We start from the raw sequence: 19,697 nt of genomic DNA on the forward strand, positions 1-19,697 counted from the left end.
GAACCCTCGGAGGAGCCTTACAGGTTATGACAGGAACTCTACAAGGTTCTGTTCTGTGAGGCACGTAGTGGGTGTTGAGGTCCGTGCATGGTGTTTCACCACCGGAGACAATAGTTTGGGTTCCACAAATATGTGTGTGCTGCATATGCAGAATGAGACCATATGAACACTAAGCATGCAGGCGCTCCTTGTAGCGGTGTCACTCAGCCATCAGTGATGGAAGCGGGGCGGTGAGTGGGGGCGGCGCAGGTGGGGCTGCTACGCTGCGACTCCATGACCTCTGATGTATAAACACATGCAGCCTGGGAGACGCGAAACAACAGCCCAGACACTCATCATTAAACCGCCCTATCTGTGCATTAGCGATAGAAACAGCAACAGAATCAATGCGAATTTGATTTCCATTGTAACAATGATCCTCCACAGATGTAATGACTGCTATTTTTCCCCCGATGCTCAAGCTGCTGTATTTTGAGCACATAAAGGCTTGTTGATTGTGGGCTGATACCGCGTCCCTGAGCCAATTACTGCTGCAGGGGAAAATGAAATGATATGCGCCGCGTGCGAGCGAATTGCGGCGGTGACATTGTGTCTGTAATTAGGCTGCTTACTGACGAATATTACCCGTCTGTGTGTCTCCCAGCTCAACGTCATCTTCCTGGGCATCGCCCTGTATAAGATGTTCCATCACACGGCCATTCTCAAGCCGGACTCCGGGTGCCTGGACAACATCAAGTGAGTACACGCCTGCGTCCTGTTACCACACGGTTTTAAAGGCCGGGTTTCCGATTTCTCGCTTTTCGTTAAAACTATGTAAATATTATCGCGGGAGTGCGACTTGATTTCCCGTAACGAGACGGGACTGGGACACAAGCTCTCTGATTCAGCGGCTCACGGGCCATGGCTCAGGGGCTCCCGGGGTGAAACCACAGGCTCGTTTGATTCATCGTATATTATCGCCGGTGTATCTGCCATGGCGGCGGTCTTAAGTAGGACTTTGATTGGGAAGCGTTGCTCGGGAAACAAAACCAGCTGATTTTCCCTTCAGCACATTTCAGGGGGAACGTAATCGAAAACACTGAAAATCAAGGGATGATTTAGCGTATGATGATTTCAGATGTGTTTTTTTAAGAACTTATCCAGACTTATTTCTGAGCATATGGAAGGCTGAATATGTTTTAATGTGTTTCTCTTCATCCATCCTTGTGGTCCATTGACTCATCATTAATCATCATCATGCCCTGTTTGTCTCATTTTGTGTGGTCTGTCTTTTTAACTCCAAGCCTTCACAGGCTGTCATTGTTGTGGACTGGCTGTGGTAAGGCCGCTTGTCGCCACCAGTTTGCCTGTCGTCTTATTTGTCTGTAGAAACCAGCCTCCGCTCTTTGCACATCCCTAAACGAACCGTCAACCCGTCTGCTAACGTGACGCATCACTTGTTCGTGTGTGATTTGTGAGCTCCTATGACCTATATCCTGCACACCCCGTGTGCTGTTGAAGTATTATAATGGTGAGATACGGGCGAGGGGGGAGCCGAGATAGAAGCGGTGACTCGGGGGGCAGTGGAGGGAGAGGTGAAATGGAGGCATGGAGGAGAGAGGGATGAGCATATACCCTTTATGGAAGAGGGTCGTCAGACGAGCTTTATTGGAGGCTCTGTCTCGCCTGAATGGTGCCACAGAGGGCAACATCGAATCAATCACCTGAGTCTCACTCGCTTACTCTCCTCTTCCTTCCTTCTCTCCTCCTTCCTCCGGGCTCTTTGGCTCTTCTAACCCCCCCCCCTTTTTAATTTCCACCCCCTGCCTCTACTGTACCCTTCTTCACTTTCTTTGTCTTGTCCCTCGCATGAGAGGTGATCACTGCCCGGTCGGCCAATCAAATTAACAGCCATCACTGCGGCCCCAAACCTGTGACCTTTAGTGGGAAATGTCATTTATAATGGCTGCTATGTTCCTCGAGGTCCTGCCCAGTGGAGCCGCTCACATGGCCGCGCTCACGCAGACCTAGAATTCATAAACATGCCTTTTCTCCCCCCGTTTTGGCCTTTAGGAATCCTTCTGCACGGACTGTACTTAAAATACAGGTTCGGAGCCTGTAAAGCTTTAATTAAACCTAAATTGTTATGGTCACAATTGCGCTAAGAGACTTCAGGGCCAACTCCGGAGAATGAAAACGATTTCTAGCCTCTGCCCCCCCTCCCCCCCAGATGGTGTCTAAATGAGCCAATCCACTCTGTCTCTCTTCTTGTGTGAGCATATTTCTTCCAGGCACAACCTCCCATCATGTCCTCCATTACTCCCCCACAGCGTCGGGGGCTCCGATGAACCCTGTTTAACCCCCCGCTCCAATGCATCAACCACAGCCTCTGACGTCATCCCGTAGGATGTCGGGTGATTTGTTTCTTTTTTTCGACCCCTCGGACCTCACGGCTTCTCGCTGTCCTCCTCTGCAGGTCCTGGGTGATCGGGGCCATCGCTCTGCTGTGCCTGCTGGGCCTGACGTGGGCATTCGGCCTCATGTACATAAACGAGAGCACGGTGATCATGGCCTACCTCTTCACCATCTTCAACTCGCTGCAGGGCATGTTCATCTTCATCTTCCACTGCATACTACAGAAGAAGGTGAGGGGGGCGCTGGGCGTGATGGGCAGACAAATAACAACACGCCGACACGCGCGGCGCCGAAAATACGCGCCGACAGCTCTGTCACAGGTTTGATTGGTCATTTAACAAGACTACTGGCTGCTCACTTCTCTCACCTTTTCATTTTATTTTTCCGCCGTCTTGGCTTGTGACAGCAGGTAACGAGATGCCAGACTCCCAGCAGGTCTGTCATCCTGCAGCGGGAGCGTTTTGTTTTCATCAGGCCTGAAATAGCTCGTTACGAACTTTCATAATGCTTACTGCTGTTTTCTCCCCTTTGAGTGTCTGCGCGCGTGGTTTAGTGATACTCTTCATGATTTCTTGCATTTCACGCGTGGAGTTTGCCCACGTCGTCGCAAAGCTCCAGTTTGGAGCCTTTACACGTGTATATGTTCAGAGTTTGGCCTTAAGGATTGGAGACGTCTGCAGGTACATATGTATCCCTTTGAATTTGAGTCATACGTGGCTTCCAGGAAGAGCCTACACATGCTGGGATATTTTACAGAGTCTCCCACCCACTGTCAGCGCTGAGGAGCGGTATGATATGAACCACAGAAAATTCACCAAACACTTAATACTCTCATCTGGCTGCAGTCCCACGGAGAGTTTCTGGTTTTAAGTGTGCGGCCGGTAAACAAGTGCCGTGTGTGTGTGTGTGTGTGTGTGTGTGTGTGTGTGTGTGTGTGTGTGTGTGTGTGTGTGTGTGTGTGTGTGTGTGTGTGTGTGTGTGTGTGTGTGTGTGTGTGTGTGTGTGTGTGTGATCAGCACTTAAGTACGTGTCAGGCCATGGGATCAGGTACCCTGAGAGATATCCTCAGAACAGTGCTGAGGTTGTCTTTGGCTCGGGTCCAACACGGTTTCTCCCAAGATGCATGGAGCAACTCAAGCACGCAGCTGTTCAAACAGAGCATGTGGCAACACACGCCTGCCAGTCCAACAAGCTTGTTAAAAAGCAATTACAGTCCTATTTGTTCTGACTTGATTGGGATCTAAATGCAGATGTTCTGTGTATACAGTGCATCGCACGTTTCCCCAAGGAATATGTCGGTTTTAAATAAATACGTGGCAGTAATGACATCCAGAGGGGACGCTGACAGGGGAAAGTTTCTGAACTTAAACGCTTAATGCTCGCCGCTTCTCGTTCTCTTCAACGCTCCAGGTCCGCAAAGAGTACGGCAAGTGCCTGCGCACGCACTGCTGCAGCGGCAAGAGCGTGGAGACGTCCATCTCCTCGTCCAGTAAGACCACCACCTCGCGGACCCCGGGCCGCTACTCCACGGGCTCACAGGTGAGCTTACCTGCCTGCACACCTGGACGCTACAGCACGGCCGATTCGCAGGTGAGGCCAGAGGGCGCCGGCGGGGCTTTGGGCTATCGCCGATCACTTTCAACCAGCCTCACTTGCCGAAACCTGAAGCGACACGCGGATCCCTGTTGACTGTCGCCTATTGTGCTTTCAAAATGAAGTGGTGTTGAAAGTGAGATAGCCCAAACCCCGACTTGCACCTTTACATATTCAGACGCTCAGTTAGAGGATTATAAGTTGCATTGACGGGTAATTATTTCTTCCTGCCTGTTTCTCTCTTGCTGGTCCTTGATTTACCTTTTGCTTTAATGCCTCTCCTGCACTAATTTGCCCTTCGTTTGCACATCAAACCCTCTTATGTTGTATTTCTTACCATGTTTCTTTCCCTCTTTTGTCGTCCCTCCTCGACTTCCTGTCCCTCCATTCCTGCTTTCATTACCGCTGCTTCTGTTTGTCCGTGTCCACTCGTCCTCCGTCTCTCTCTCTCTCTCTCTCTCCGCTCTCTTTCTGCTTCTTCTTCTGCGTATAGAGTCGTATCAGGAGGATGTGGAATGACACTGTGAGGAAACAGGAGTCCTCCTTCATCACTGGAGACATCAACAGCTCTGCCACGCTCAACAGAGGTAACCACGGGATATCTACCATTTGCATCCTCATCACTGTCACCATACCTCCTTTAGTGATAGCAGGGGGTTCAGACAGCGCACGCCGTCACTTAGTAAAGTGGTAGGAGTCAAAACTTCTGATTGTGGTGCTGCGTGCTACTGTAAAAAGTAACAGTGGATGTTTACTACTTTGGTGGTGCTTGAAAGGAGGACTTTACGCTGGCGAGCCACAGGAAATCATCAAGCAGTTTAGAGTCTTATTATGCACCGCGGTGCCGCCGAGGTAGCGGGAGGAGACTCGGATGCTCCGCTTTCCAAGGGTAGTCGACCTTTGAAGCATTGTATCTGAGAAAACCTTTAAATTAAAATGCGTTCAAGGCTCCAGCTGAGTGTCAGCGGCCCCCTTATTCTGATAAGTGATGTGCTTACATCCCGGTGCGGCGGCGGCGTTAGAATCTTCACTGCGTTCTCCGCGCCGGGACCCAGCTTGGATTCGAAGGAACCGCTCGCCGCAATCGGGCTTTCGGCGCGTTTCTGTTATATTCTGAGCTGCCGACGCTGTAAAAATGGAATCGGTGAGTTTCGGTGGCAGGCTGAGGGCTAGGGTAATGAGGACATAGACACCCTAATGGCTAGACATTTTGTCACACACACACACACACACACACACACACACACACACACACACACACACACACGCAGCGCCATTTGTTAGTCGCTAAGTCGAGGTGTGGCCCTGGCTTCCTTCAGGCCACTAATAAGCTGTTAGCATGACAGATTGATGCTAAAGCAGACACGGTGTGTGTCAGCGCCTGAATTATCACACACTTAGCGAGGCAGAGCTTAAGACCCCCCCCCCTCGTCCTCCCCCCTCACACTTTAAAGTATAGTCCAGAGAGCTACTTAGCCGGTAGATTTCAAACGATTACCGTACTGTACGCGCTGTGGCTTAGTGAGGGAGGACGGAATGAAAGAAGTCACAAATTCTAGTAGGAGTCCAGTAAAAGATGATGGAGAGGAAGTGTTTCCATTTGAACTTTGAAGTACATTTTAATACATCATTACTCCTGCTATACAGTAAAAAATAGTTTAGCTCTGTTAAAAGTAGCCCTGGCTATTAAAGCATCTATATTTTATTAATACTGTTACTGTGATATATGTAATAGTCACATACAACTTGTTGCAAATGTAGTAATTATTATTATTAATGAATGTCCATATGAGGTTTGTACTGTGCAGCTCCGTCCTCACGTCTGATGAATGGAAATCGTCTTATACTAAAGTGTTGCTTTCTGAAGCACCGGCGTTAAACAGCGTTTAACGTTGTGGCGTCGTTCCCCTTTGGCCGAACGCCGCACCTTTAATCGAAGAGTGCCACCGCTATCTCAGGGGAATAGTAACATTTAACAACAATAACGGAAAGGAGCAGCGAGCGCCGGGTGATAAAACGCACCCGAGGAGGAACATACCGGTGGTGCGGAGCTCATCCGGCTCCCGTCTTAATGTTTACGCGATCCGTCTCCCACCCGCGGAGGAGGAGCATGTTTTTTTGTGGCCCCTCTTCTTCATTAACTATCCTATAGTCATGCTTCTCTGCTCAAGTGTATTGAACTGCAGCACAATCTCCTCCGAGTTCTGCCCCTCTCTCTCTCTCTCTCTCTCTCTCTCTCTCTCTCCCCCCCCCCCTCCCTCGCCCTGTATGCAGTGGCTGCAAGAATGACTTGTCAAGCTTTTCCTTGGCTTTCACCTCAAACTGAGTTTGCTGGTTTGATTCACTTGTCCTTCTCTCTCTCTCTCCTCCTTCCACACACTCGCTCTCCATCTGGCTCTCCCCTCCTCTGTTTCCCTCCTGCTTACCTCCACGGTGCGACGGCCACACGCTCCCCCCTCCGACCTCTGCCTCTGCCCTGCCTGTTTTTCTCGAGCGCCTCTCTCTTTTTCTCTCTTGACTCGGCTGTTGCTTCTCCTCTCTCTTCCTCTCTCTACTGGGCTGCTGCTCGTCCTCTCTCTTCCTCTATCTGCCTATACCAGGAGCCATGGCTAATCATCTTATAACTAATGCTCTCCTTCGTCCCCATGGTACTAACAATCCTTATAACACTCTCCTGGGGGACTCTGCAGTCTATAACAACCCAGCCGTGGGCATGTACAACACCCAAGGTGTGCTTGATGTTCTTATTATAAACGTGCACTTGGAAAGTTAGAGCTGTGTTTTCGCTGCATCACTGTGTTGTGCATGGTTTATTAATTTCATTATTAGTACACGTAGTCTAGTGTTATCATGGCTCCCAGTTGAGGTGATCATCTTTCACATTGGGCTGTTTTCATTGCGTAAATGTAGAGGCGGCATTTTCTTTGTAATTTAATTCTGCTTATTTATCTTGTCGAGGAACTTTAAATGTTTAAGACTTTAGAGACAGAAATTGAACTATACAGGAGTTTTAAATTCATGAATCAATATATGAACACGTTACTGATTTCATACTGATTCATTGTCTACTATAAATGCACACTGCAACTTCACCTTGTCTTCTTTCAACCCACTTGGGAGCCATGAAATATTATCATTTTTTGTTAATGTTCCATTTGAAAGCATGTGTTTCATTTTTAATGTATATATGTATTGTGGGGTATGTGCATGTTTTATATTTGTGGTAAATGTAATAAGTGAGTGTTTTTTTAATTTTTTCTGCATTAAATGATAAAATGTTAAAACGGCCAGTTAACAATAAGCTGTCTATATATTAAATATTATTAATATATTTTTGCTAATCAAGAATCAGACAGAGCTGCTTTACTGAGCGTTTTTCATCGCGCCTCAATTACTGTGCAACTGTTGATTCTGTAGCTGCTGAGACGTGTTTCTGTCCGTGTACGACCTCACGTCTCTTTCTCTTTTCTCTCCTCCTCCATGCTGTCCATTAGCACCTTACCGAGACACAAGTATGGGCTAAATTAATACTCAACTACTTCAATAGCATCGACTTTCTTCTCTCTTTTCTTGCCTCCAAAGCACTCTGCCTCACATTTTCAGGCCAATCTGCAGCCAAACAGCAGTTTCGTTTGGCCGTCGGCCATGTGAGCGCTCTTTTTTACCCCCAATCATCATCAGTTTGTGACGCATCTTGAGAATCCTGTTTTGGATAATAATATTTGTCTCTTAGTCTGCTTTTAGGACAATAGAACTATACTATCAAAACCATTTTCCATTAAAACTCACAGGATTTAAATATTGTGGAGCAAAATGGCATGTGACAACGCGGCTGAGAAGCAGTAAGCTTGGCCTTAAAGTCGCCTACATTATAATTGCCCTCAGTGTTTCTGAAACCACTGATCTTACGAACGTGAAGACGCTTGTGTCTGTATTGCTGCAGTGCTGCCTGTAATTGAGAGAAGAAAGTACTTCTGAGGTTTCTCTTAAATGAATTATGGATGCTTGAAGCATTTTTCCTTCCAAGAAAATTATCATTGTTACTTTTTTAATCCTCAACTCACAGCACACACTGTGATATCAAACAATAATTAAAATCTTTCTTCTGAAAAATCCACTTCATTTATTTAAGGATCCTAATAATTATCTCTTTTTTTTAATTATTCGCTCCTCAGAGGGCATCCTGAACAACGCAAGGGACTCCAGTGTTATGGATACGCTGCCTCTTAATGGTAACCATGCCAACAACTACAGCATGGCCAGCAGCGAGTACTTGAGCGACTGCGTCCAGATTCTGGACCGGAGCGGCGGCTACGGCACGCACGGCAACCACAAGGAGACCACCCTGGAGAAGAAGATCCTCAAAGAGCTGACCTCCAACTACATCCCCTCGTACCTCAACAACCACGAGAGGGCCACCACCGAGCGCAACCACAACCTGATGAACAAGCTGGTGAACAGCAGCATGGCCAACGGAGGTGACTGGTTTCCTTTAAGCCAGGTTTTGCATGTTGAATGTGTAAACTCTTTGATTAATTAAATAGCAATATATAAATATATTCAAACCTTAAATAGTAGATTTTTGGCCTTTATGTACAAGCTACAGTGTTTTATTAAATTGCTGCCTGCTGTGAGCAAACATCTGCACACTGAGGTCACAGAGGCTGCAGGCCACTGGCTAATTCAGGCAGATGATGCTGATTCTCCTCCCCTCGGCTAAAATCACTGCTCTCGAACCGACGAATTCTCCCCGGTGCGTTCTAACCGCCGCCCCTGCTCCGTCCTTCCAGGCAGCATGGCGGGAGGCAGCAGCAGCAGCAGCAGCAGCGGCGTCGGCGGCTGCGTGGGCAGCGGCAAAGAGGACAACGGCCCCATGGCGATGGACAACCCGGCGGCCTTCCCCCACGAGGAGAACCTGGGCCTGGAGATTATCAGGGAGGAGTCCAACGCGCCGCTCCTGCCTCCGCGGCCCCCCCCTCCGGACAGCCACCCGCCGCCCCCGCCCCCTCCCCACAGCTTCTCCCGGCCGCGGCACATACCCCAGGAAACCAGCGAGAGCTTCTTCCCCCTGCTGACCAACGAGCACACCAACGAGCACACGCACTCGCCCAGCCACAGAGACTCGCTCTACACCAGCATGCCGGTGCTGACGGACCTCCCCGACGGCCAGATGAACGGCTTGACGGACGGCGAGGAGGACAGCTCCGGGGAGCTGCAGCCGTGCAAGAGCGCCACCGCGCCGGAGCTGGATGATGTCTATTATAAGAGCATGCCAAACCTGGGCTCCAGGAATCACCTCCACGAGCTACAAAGCTACTACCACATGGGCCGCGGTGGCAGCGACGGGTACATGGTGTCCGGGAGCAAGGAGGAGTCCGATTCGTCGCCCGAGGAGCCGCCGGTAGACCCCTCCCACCTGGTTACCAGTCTATAGAGCCGAACGAGAGACTCCTGTCCCTCCCCAAACCACTGTCACACTTCCAACCTTCCAGTTAAGACATTCTGTGTTGCTGACTGACAGACTGAGCTGGCCCAGCCCCGGACCGGACCGGCTCCTGACTAAATGGCTGAGATGCGGCTGGTGAAAAGCAGGCTGAATGTATTGTCCTAAATGGTGCAGATACTGTAGAAAGGATCCGAGGGACGTTTTTGTGAACATTACCCAGAAACGGAGCGTTTAACATGGAAAGGAAAGGAAAAGGGAGGGATTCTGTAATTTTACCCCACCTGTTACTTTAATTTGAAACCTTGGACTGACTGTAGCCCTACACGTCCCCCAACATGGACCTCTAGCAGATCATAGCATATAGTCCACCCCCACCACTCCGTGGGCGTGGCCCAGCCCTGGCTAAAGGAGCTGCCTTCTGTTTGTCTGTATGTCTGTCTCTGTTTCACTCTCAAAGACACACCGGGATGACGGGTCCCGCCCCGCCACCTGCCAATCAAGTGGAGGATGTATAATAGACTGAACCACTGACCATCCTAAAACTGTACCGGGCATCTGGACAGCGACCACATCGTGCTGATGCCCTGAGTTCTCTTCCTGTTTGTACCTGCTAAACCGGAGCTGTTTCTGGGTGGTGTAACATTCCCGCGAGTCGTAGTGACTGCAGCTACTGTGTATTTCACCGGAAAACAAAGGCGGACGATCATATTACAACAAAACTGAACTAAAAGAGAAAAAGTTTTTTCTTTTGCTTCTTCTCCTTTGTTCTGTAAACGTTTTCAGTTCTGAAAGGATTATAAAGAAATCACACACACTTTCTATGTATTGTACAGAATACAAATACAAATGTTGCATATGACCAAGTCTTTTATTTTACAACTTTTACGTTGCAAAACTTTTGTCTGTGGACCTGTTCTGATCCGTCATGATGTGTTCTGGTCACGCGTAGACCACAGCGAGAGCAAGGAACAATCTCATATCACTCTTTGATAAACTCGACAGTTGAGCACTCCTTGATTGATAGACACGCACCCTGCACACATTTTACTCTGGTCCTTTTTATAGCAACACCGCTGTCATCTACGCTCGGCAGAGCAACTGTTATTATTAAGAGCTCAACGGGGGAAAGTGCTGCTTCTAATGGTCTGGTCGCCTCATTCTTTGGTGAAAGAAGCACTTCCTGTCTTTAGGCCCGGCGAGGAGCGTCGGTGAGATGCGACATGACCGTGCTGTGCTGGTTGAGATTTTGCTGTACAGAGCGGAACGAATAACAAATGTCATTCTCCAAAACCTAAAGAACAGAGTCCCACTGTCTCCGCTGGGGGAAGTGTGGGTCGCGCCTGCAAAAGCGCCAGGATCGCGTGCGCGGCGGAGACGCAGCAGCGCTGTGCGGCGCTCATTTACAGTAGGCGTTGGATTTCATAAGTGTATGAAGTGTAGCTTGCACATGTATCCCACAAGCCCCCTCCATGTCCCCGAGAGAGAAAATACTTATTTATCTGTTTATTGGTTTAAAGGCGGCGAAACGAGCTCAGAGGAAAGAAAGATGGCTTCAGGCGGCAGCAAACAAAGCGGCCCTGGGATTGTTTTTTTGTTTATTTTGTTTAAATTATTATGATCATGATTATTACAATATTATTGCTAATTATTTATTCTTTTTGTATGGGTTCCAAGTTGAATGATCTCATAACTAATATTTGTTGTAACAGTGAAAGTTGTTTGCCAACAAATAAATTACTGACATAGCTTTGCGGTTTTTAAGCCTCTTCAGTGTTTTATCCGATATTACGCGTAAACGAATGCAAACAGAGGACGCGACCCGGCAGGTTTTCGCGCTGAATATGCATGTCAGGCCACTGAGGGAGACGTGCCAGCAGGCAATTACTGCACCAGTGGCGGCTGTTCGGCCTTGAAACTCGACCTCTTCCTGCAAGTCTGCGGAAACCTTTAGTGTCTGTACGCATTCGGTGTCGAACCAGCGCAGGGTTGCGTGTACTCTGCGCTCAGGACAAACGCCCGCTCTCCGTTTAATAATCGCCTCCTCCTCTTACGCCCGGATGCAACGAGGGGAGATGCGCTGCAGCCGAGACGCGGACGACGCCGGGCGCCGCTGCTTTAGGATGTATTTATGCAAAACAGCCCGCAGGTGGTGGGCCGTGTCGCGGGGCCACGGCCCGAGGGAGTGCGAGCGCGGGCCTCTGTCTGTTGCTGCTCTTCAAACCCGCCGCGGCCCGTCGATGACCCCGGTCTCGGGTGAGCGCCTTTCCCTCCATGCCTTCCTCCGACCCGCACCGCCGCCGAGAGACAGCGAGCCGGTGCTGTATTGACCCGTTCTCAGAAACCCTGCCGATGTTACTGTAGATGAGACCAACTGGGACCTGTTAGCTCGGCAAGACTTCTTTTTTTTTTTATTTTTATTTTTTTTATTGGAGTTGCACAGCGAGTTGGAGCGTCTGGCCTCGGAGTGGAGCAGCCTTGATGAATAATGGCCAGGAGGCGGTGGAGGAACGCGCCGGGTTCCATCTACGCATCGTCTGACTGCGCCAGCGTTAGCGCCCGGACTCGGAGAAGTTACAGTCCACAGTGAAAACTCAAAAAGTACCAGCGTTCTCCTGACCTGCTTCACACTTTACCGAGTGCTGCCTGAAGGCGGAGGACGTGCCGCTGCAGCCGAACCCAGTAGCATCCGCAGACAAGGCCGTCTGAAAACAGGTGGCTCATCAATAAACCTATTAGTTACATTTTGTGTTCTTGGCATGATGATCTATGTTGCCCAGCGATCGGCCTCTTCACTGGGGAAAACCCCAGCTGGGAGATGACTGCTTATCTTTTCCAGTGTTTCTGACTCTGGAGAGCAGGATCTCAGTGTTTGTCATCTTTTTATGTGTTTATGTGTTTGACTGAGGTCACAAGTCGATTTTGTTCAGTCGGTCTGTCACCAAAACCCCATTGACTCAAATCCATTCTTCCTGTCCACATGCTACGGATAGAGTCAAGAATCCTACATATTTCCTGTCAGACTGTGGCACTAGCTGTTAACTAATTTCACAATAACAGTAAGTATGTGTAAGAGCACTTCAACCTGCACCACCTCCACCCATCTATCATCTGTATATCTCACACTGGCGTTGCTTGGTTTGTATTTGTTGTGGCTGTACAGCAACTTTTTAGATCGATGCCTGACTTGACAGTAAATTTCCATTATTATTTTGTAAAAAGAAAACAGATTCTTTCTTTCTCCTGCCTGGGATATGTATGAAAAGCTTCACAGAACTGCCATGTGCCCTTGTTTTTTTTTTTTTTTTTTTGAAGCAGTTCCACCACCAATGCTTCTTGTAAGGCAGTTGGGCATAATGTCTGTGCAGTGTCTGTGTATTATTGAGGACTTTCACAGTTTCGTAACTGCTTTGATCATAGATTCAGTTTATTGGAAGGGAAGAAAAGAAAATAATGGCGTAAGTGCAGATGGAAAATAACAGACAAAGGCAGGGAGAGAAATGTGGTGCGAGACGACGAAGCAGGGTAAGAAAAAGGCGTTCTCTTTTTATAAATGTGGTTTAGTTTTCTTTCAAACTAACTAGAGCCACCTAACGCTCACACTCCCCCTTTCCCCACCGCACTGCCAGTAGCAGGCTGATTAAACGAGCATTGGTCTATGTGGGTCATATCTCTGCTGGAGTGCTCTGATCGGTTAGTGCTGCCTGGCTGTGTTATCTTCCTGCTCTCTCTGTTTCCCTCCTTCAAGGGAAGGCATTCAGTATGTCTTACAAGGTGACACGTCTCTCAGGCTCCGCTCACAGACCAGAGGCGGCAGCCTGCTAGGACGAGCAGACGAATAAATTAAAAGGTATCAATCTGCTTATCGTATATGATTAATTATTGACTGCGGAGAGCGGGGGGGAATCTAAATGTGGCAACTACAGAACGCGGGGACTACAGAGGAGCTAAGCCAAGCAGGCCGCGCACAATAACGAAGCCTTCTTCCTGAAAACTCATAGTCTAAAATACTTCTGAGTCGCTGGAAAAATACATGTCGAGAAACGTTTGAGCAACTCGTTATTCGGAGAAATGGCAACGTTAAAATAAAGTCCCGGAGCAATGAGGAAACATCTTCACAGGCAGTTTAAAATAGTAGGATAGTAGAGCGTCTTACATTACGCTACAGGGGTTTCTGATACCATGCAGATGATATATTTTAGCTTAGCTGGAGTAAACACAGGGCGACCGATCAGTTCCCTCTTTTCTCCAAACAAGTCCCCAAATGCTGCGCGGCCGGTGGAGGGAGTGTGAATGTGAATGAACGGCCCGGCGAGACGCAGCTCCATTGTGAAGCCGCTATTACGCCGCGGCCCCCGTTAATTAAAGCAACTATGACATTTAAGGCAGCGTTTGAATCCGATTAAACGCGGAGAACTCGGCCCATCCGCGCACAGCGTGACATTTCGACACTTCCGTGCCATTTGTTTCTTCCGCTCTGTTAGGCGCCATTTGGCACGAGCGCCGCTTTTTCCCAGCTCCTCTGGAATCTCCGACGGGACGGGAAGCGCGGCTCCCGCGTTCTGGAATTCCTAAAGCGCCGTCTCCGTTTCACACGGGTTTTAATTGGGTCGCGCTCGAATTCCGTCCGCCGTAAAGCGGCCGCGTCTGAGTTGATTAGCTGGCTGCTGATTAGGCTCCAACGCGTTCGCTTCTGAGGGCCCGGCCTTGACCTCCAGGAACACATCCGAGCGCCGAGTGCTCTCTCTCTCTCTCTCTCTCTCTCTCTCTCTCTCTCTCTCTCCTCTCCAGGCTCCTCTCCTCTTGCTCTCTCTCTCTCTCTCTCTCTCTCTCGGTGCACGTTTATGCACGGCCAGGTCTGCGCTGACTCCTCTGATTGAACCGGTCGCTCCTTCCTGTCGTCGCCTCACCTCAATTTTCTGCGAGAGGCCTCGACGGGAGGAAGACAGTGAGCGGGTGCACGCAGGCCGCCCTGAATAATCCCCCGCCTAAACTGGCGAGAAGCAAGGCCGGAGCAGGAGAGCGGCGGCGGGTGAGCGCTCCGCGCGTCCGCTGGCGTTTTTGAGGTCACCTACGCCCCCGTGCATGTTTAATTGGCTATGGGATGCCGCGGCGTTTCTGCTGCCTGCGCTGTGAGTCAGACTCACGGTGCCTTTTTCTGGAGCACGGCTTTTCGGAGGCTCAGCAATGGAGGCACTATTTTAAGAACACATTAGGAGCCCAGAAAACACTGACATTTAGACTATTGCTGGGGGAGGCTGGGAAAGGAACAGGGCTAGTCACCAGTGTATATGACAGCTAGACACCGAGTTACTGCCAGTGTGCACCGTGACGGGGGGGGGGCGCAGGAGGCCAGACCTGAGTCCAATTACCCGTCTGTAAATTAAAACTATAACTACATATTAGTGCTGGGCGTTAATCGCGTTAACGCAGACAATGTGCGTTAACACAGTTTGTTTTTATTAATAATATTTAAATACACGTACAAATGGTGGAGTTCATGGAAACAAGTCTTTTGTAGCGACGGTGAAGCTGTAGCGTGTGGGAGAAGTATAACCAAAAGCAAGACAAGCTAACAAATGATAGCTAAGTGATTAGCTACACACTGCAGGCCGAGTCATATCATATCCTATTAGAGTTGTGGAAGATGTCGGTCTGAGGAACGTTAATAGAACCGCAATGAATGACGGCATTTGTGAGCCTCCCTCAAGACGCACCAAACAGGGAGAATACACGAGTTGTATAAAAAGGAGAGGAGTTACAACATGCACGAACTGTTGCTCTCTGTAGATGTAGTAGTAGTAGTTAAAAATACTCTGTCTGTCTTTCTGTCTGTCTGTCTATCTGTCTGTCTGTCTGTCTGTCTGTCTGTCTGTCTGTCTGTCTGTCTATATGTATATATATGTATATATATATGTACTATACAATATACTACTTTTGAGTTCATTTCTAAATACTTCTCATATTAATGCAATTAATTTTCATTATGTATATTGATTAAGGATCGAATCCTACTACATATTAAAAGAAAGTATCCAATAAGGAGACAATTACATGACTTGATTCCTGCTGCTGCTGCTATTCTTTGCACAGGTGACTTGTAGCCTGTTGAGGTGCACTGTTATCGTTCAACACTGGTGTCCTTTATAGGTACACACTGACTTTGTGACCAGTGTGTATTAGGCTAGTGGCCAAATACAATAGAAACCCAAAGCTGGGCTTCCTCTGGTCCTCACTCAGGCTACTGAGTTAAGACTACGTGTTACTAAATGTTTTTTCTGCCTATCTTGTGCCTTTTCCAGCTTTCTCCTGTTCCGTAATAACAGCAGCCTCATACTATAATTAATTTACAGATAATAAGTATAATTTGGGCTTCATTGCTGGGTAATTGCATGTGTTCGGTGGCTGTAATACTTATTGTAGTTGATGCCATATGTCGTAGGTCTTGAGTTTTTATTGTGAGCAATAATATTTCTATTTTTGGTTTTACCCTGAACACATCAATGAGTGGGCTGTGTCTAAACAAATCATTATTAGAGGTGTGTGTTGCGAGCATGAAAGAAACATGTTCCAGTGCGTCTATTCTCTTTTGTAGAGCAGAAATAATGTCTGCACTAAAAATAACCTCGGCTCTACTGATTATTGCCCCATTTTTTTCTGAATTCCTTGAGAGTCAAACTTACCTTTCACTTATATTTGCTCTGTGTGTTGGTTTTGTTGTTGTGTATGACTCTCCACTCAGTAAAGTACCCCCTCCACACACACACGCACGCACGCACGCACGCACGCACGCACGCACGCACACACACACGCACGCACACACACACACACACACACACACACACACACACACACACACACACACACACACACACACAGAATCTCACTTGTTTGAATTCATTGCATCAGACGTACAGAATATACATCCAAGGCACGTGAGCTGCTGTCTGTCATGAAGAGCCTCTATTAAAGCATTGCTATAAATATACATAAATGAGAATAAAAGCATGAAAGGCTTATCATAAATCTCAGACAAAAGATAATTAATACTTACTTTCGGCAGAATCACCTGCTTAAGCTTTTTGCTAGAATAAAATGGTGTTTGTTTTGCATTAGAGCAGCGCAGTAACTCCACCAGTAGAGTTAACTGTTAATGGGCATCAGTGGGGACGAGGGTGGAAAACAACACAATTTGTCGGTTTGGAGTGAAAAGCCACATCTGTAGAAAGCTAAAGGAAGCTACCTAGCAACAGAGGTGCGAAGGATGCGCCTGCGAGACGGAGACGAGACAAAGACGAGCGGGAGGGCACCGCGGCGGGCCAGACTGGTGTCTCCCAGGGGCCCGATCTCCCTTTTTGTCGTGATTGCTAATGAGGCACAGCTGCCTTATAGTGGGCCCAGCAGGCAGGGCCTTGATTGCTGCCACTTACTTCAGCCGGCAAAAACGTGGCAAAGACGACTAGATTGCAAAGCAAGAGCAAAGACGAGGGACTTTCGGTAATGAAGAGATCCCAATCTGGGTTGTTATGATTCCGAGCGGTATTCTCAGCTCAGGCTCGACGCGGTGCGCGAGTAGCCCTGGCACGCGCGCGGTGTTTTGGTTGGCAGGGACCGCGGCGGGCTTTCCTTGGGAGGAAACGTGGAACGTGGCGAGAACGACTTCTTCTGTTCGAAAGGGTTAGATTGGACGTTTCCTTGCAGAGGCATTTTGTGTTGGTGACCTCTCACCTGCAAATCGCCCACTTGGCTTTAATTGAACCTGGTGTGACTCTTGGTGTGACTCTGCAGGATCTGACTCACAGGCCGAGTTGCCAGCCGCGCTCCACCTTACTCATTACAAACATATTACTTCTTACCAACGCACAGTTTGTCAGCGTGAGTCAACACGGCTCAGATCACACGGGGGCCAACAGAAAAACAATGACCGCGCGCAAACTGGGCACGGGCCTGATTGTTTTTGTTTATTTGTTTTCTCCCTGGCCCCGCCCCCTCACAGCTGTCACGCCGGCTCCCCGTGGGTGGCGGTCTACCTCCGTATATTTGGATTCTCAGGCTGTTGCTGTTTGGATATGAATCATGAATCCTTCTCTCGTTCCCTCCAGGAGGTGCTGGGCGCCAGTTGCTATGGCTACGCTACATGGTGGCTCAGAGAGACACCTTTGAGATGAATTTGACTCGTTCCCCCGGTCGGTCTTTTCTCCTCTCCGGCTGGCCTGTAGCCTCTCTCACTCCTCAGCACCCGGAGCGAATAAACCGTGTGTTCAGTTGGGGACGTCTGTAAACAATGAGGGTTCGAGTGGCACTCTGAGTTGGTGAGGCTTCAAGGTTTTCCTTTCATATGTCCCATCTTTTACTTGTGTGCCAACAAACATTTATTAGAAATTTTCAGAATTAAAAAATCATTCAAAATGGCACGTTGCTGAAACCTACACCAACTTTATTCATTTTTTATAAACATTTAATGAGGGTTTTGTTTAGTTTTTAAAGGGAGGTGAGTTCTCGAAGCCTCTTCCTAGAAACAAAATGTTCGTCTCGGTGCTTTTGGTGAAGTACGTGGGTTAAATATTGGGTGCAAACATTTACAGGCTCACACCTCCATCCTGCATGTTCCTGCATTATTTGCGTAGATCTCAGGTATTTGTGTAGAGCCGCAGCGTGAGCCGTGTCGGTACAGTAGACTATTGACAATAACCAACAGGTATTTTGTGCGGGAAGGAGCTGTGCAAACGTTGGCGCCTACAGAAGAGATTGCAGGAGCGCCATTAAACATTCAATTTGATTAAATTTCTGCGAGCGTGATTACCTGCTATAATGGATGTGCTGTTAATTAATTTCCCACAGCCACAACATAGCGCATGCACAGGCGCTCACACACACACACACACTGGCGTCTCTCTTACTTTTCAAAAGGAATGTCTAATTGCGTGTGTGTGTGTGTGTGTGTGTGTGTGTGTGTGTGTGTGTGTGTGTGTGTGTGTGTGTGTGTGTGTGTGTGTGTGTGTGTGTGTGCGCTGGAAACCAAGGCTCTTCCTGAATGGACTCCGTCGGACCCAGACGCCTCGAGCCCTCAACGAACAGGACAACACATTTGTCAGCTAACTGCAACAACTCATCTAAATTTAAAATGTAATTTGAGACGCATTCAGATGCATAAGGTGCAATGCAGCTCCTAATGTTAACAATTTACCAACACACTCCCCGCGTGAGCGCCGGTCACCTGGCTGGGCGCGTGTTTCATTTTGCACATCCATACGTCCATATTCTGTCTGTGTTTTGATGAATTGCAGCCTTCTGTGTTGCACTCGCTTAACATCCTAAGATTTGGCGACGCTCGTGTGTTGACTGCTATGTGCTGGATCCAAGGACTCTTCATTATGTATCTGCTGCCTCTTTTCAAATCACTGATGCAAGGAGTGCGCTCTCACATGACAGACAGAACGAGCAGGAGAGAGACGGGGGGAGCAATATGTGTGTGTTGTGTGGAGGAATTGAGATCCTTGTACTGTTACATTCAAACAAAGGTTTCCATGGCAACTACATGCACCATTTGTCCTCTTATCAAAACTGAGGGATGAAGTGCCTCAATTACCCCTCATTCTCATGCACTCACACATACACACTCTCGGCTCTCGGCGCTGGAAGGATATCGCTACCTTTGATTGAGAATCTCTTTGTACAAACGGTGCCGCTGTATGTTGAGGGACGATGCGAAGGAGCTGATGTCTCGGCTGTTCGACTCCGAGGAGAGTCTCAAGGACGGATGAGGGTGGCTGCTTATTTGAAAACAATGTTGCGGGAGAGGGGAAGTCAGATCGGCAGTTTTCTCCCTCTCTCTCCCGAGAAAGAACAAATGGGTTGCGAAACATCAACCTCATTGCCTTCATCAGATCAAATTCCCCTCTGGGTAGCGACTTCAGAGCTGCAGCAGCTTTGTTAAACACACTTGGTCTTGACAAGCTGATAATGGTTCACTTGGAAGTTTATTTAAAATTGTTCTCCAGCTCCGAAGCATCTCCTCTGTGGACAGTCAGCGCTGCATGTGTGGGAGTGAGTGTCTTATTTTGCTGTAGCACAACAAGTGTAAAAGGACAAAGGATGATGTAAACTTGCAAAATGTATGTGCTGTAATTTAACAGTGGACTTTCTGCAGATCTATTACTTGTTTGTGTTTTATTCACTCAGTTCTCCCCAATATTTTGATTGTAAAGCATCCACAGATCACATCCACCATCTCCCAGCTAATTAAATTAAAAGCTTTACAACGTGA

At 48.3% G+C, this 19,697-nt stretch overlaps 1 protein-coding gene and 1 long non-coding RNA gene across 14 annotated transcripts in view; both read left to right on the top strand.

Annotated features, from left to right (window-relative positions):
* adgrl3.1 (adhesion G protein-coupled receptor L3.1) overlaps positions 1 to 11,179 on the top strand; it is an 86,349-nt gene extending 75,170 nt beyond the window's left edge. For 4 of the 13 annotated variants that reach the window (XM_055512221.1, XM_055512275.1, XM_029155010.3 and 1 more), the window contains 8 exons: positions 644 to 735; positions 2,456 to 2,624; positions 3,805 to 3,984; positions 4,481 to 4,574; positions 6,588 to 6,716; positions 7,482 to 7,499; positions 8,163 to 8,465; positions 8,778 to 11,179. In XM_055512221.1, coding sequence (XP_055368196.1) covers positions 644 to 735; positions 2,456 to 2,624; positions 3,805 to 3,984; positions 4,481 to 4,574; positions 6,588 to 6,716; positions 7,482 to 7,499; positions 8,163 to 8,465; positions 8,778 to 9,421 — 1,629 coding nt within the window. In that variant the 3' untranslated portion in view covers positions 9,422 to 11,179. The remainder of the gene's footprint in view (positions 1 to 643; positions 736 to 2,455; positions 2,625 to 3,804; positions 3,985 to 4,480; positions 4,575 to 6,587; positions 6,717 to 7,481; positions 7,500 to 8,162; positions 8,466 to 8,777) is intronic. The other 9 variants (XM_055512369.1, XM_055512354.1, XM_029155018.3 and 6 more) reach the window with 5 other exon arrangements.
* A 3,077-nt stretch (positions 11,180 to 14,256) lies between these two features.
* On the top strand, positions 14,257 to 19,697 carry LOC129604559 (uncharacterized). The gene is made up of 2 exons (XR_008695561.1): positions 14,257 to 17,742; positions 18,454 to 19,697. It is a non-coding gene; the product is annotated as an uncharacterized LOC129604559 (long non-coding RNA).

The sequence above is a fragment of the Betta splendens genome, chromosome 1 (assembly GCF_900634795.4).
Source record: "Betta splendens chromosome 1, fBetSpl5.4, whole genome shotgun sequence".
In the NCBI taxonomy this organism is placed as follows: Eukaryota; Metazoa; Chordata; class Actinopteri; order Anabantiformes; family Osphronemidae; genus Betta; species Betta splendens.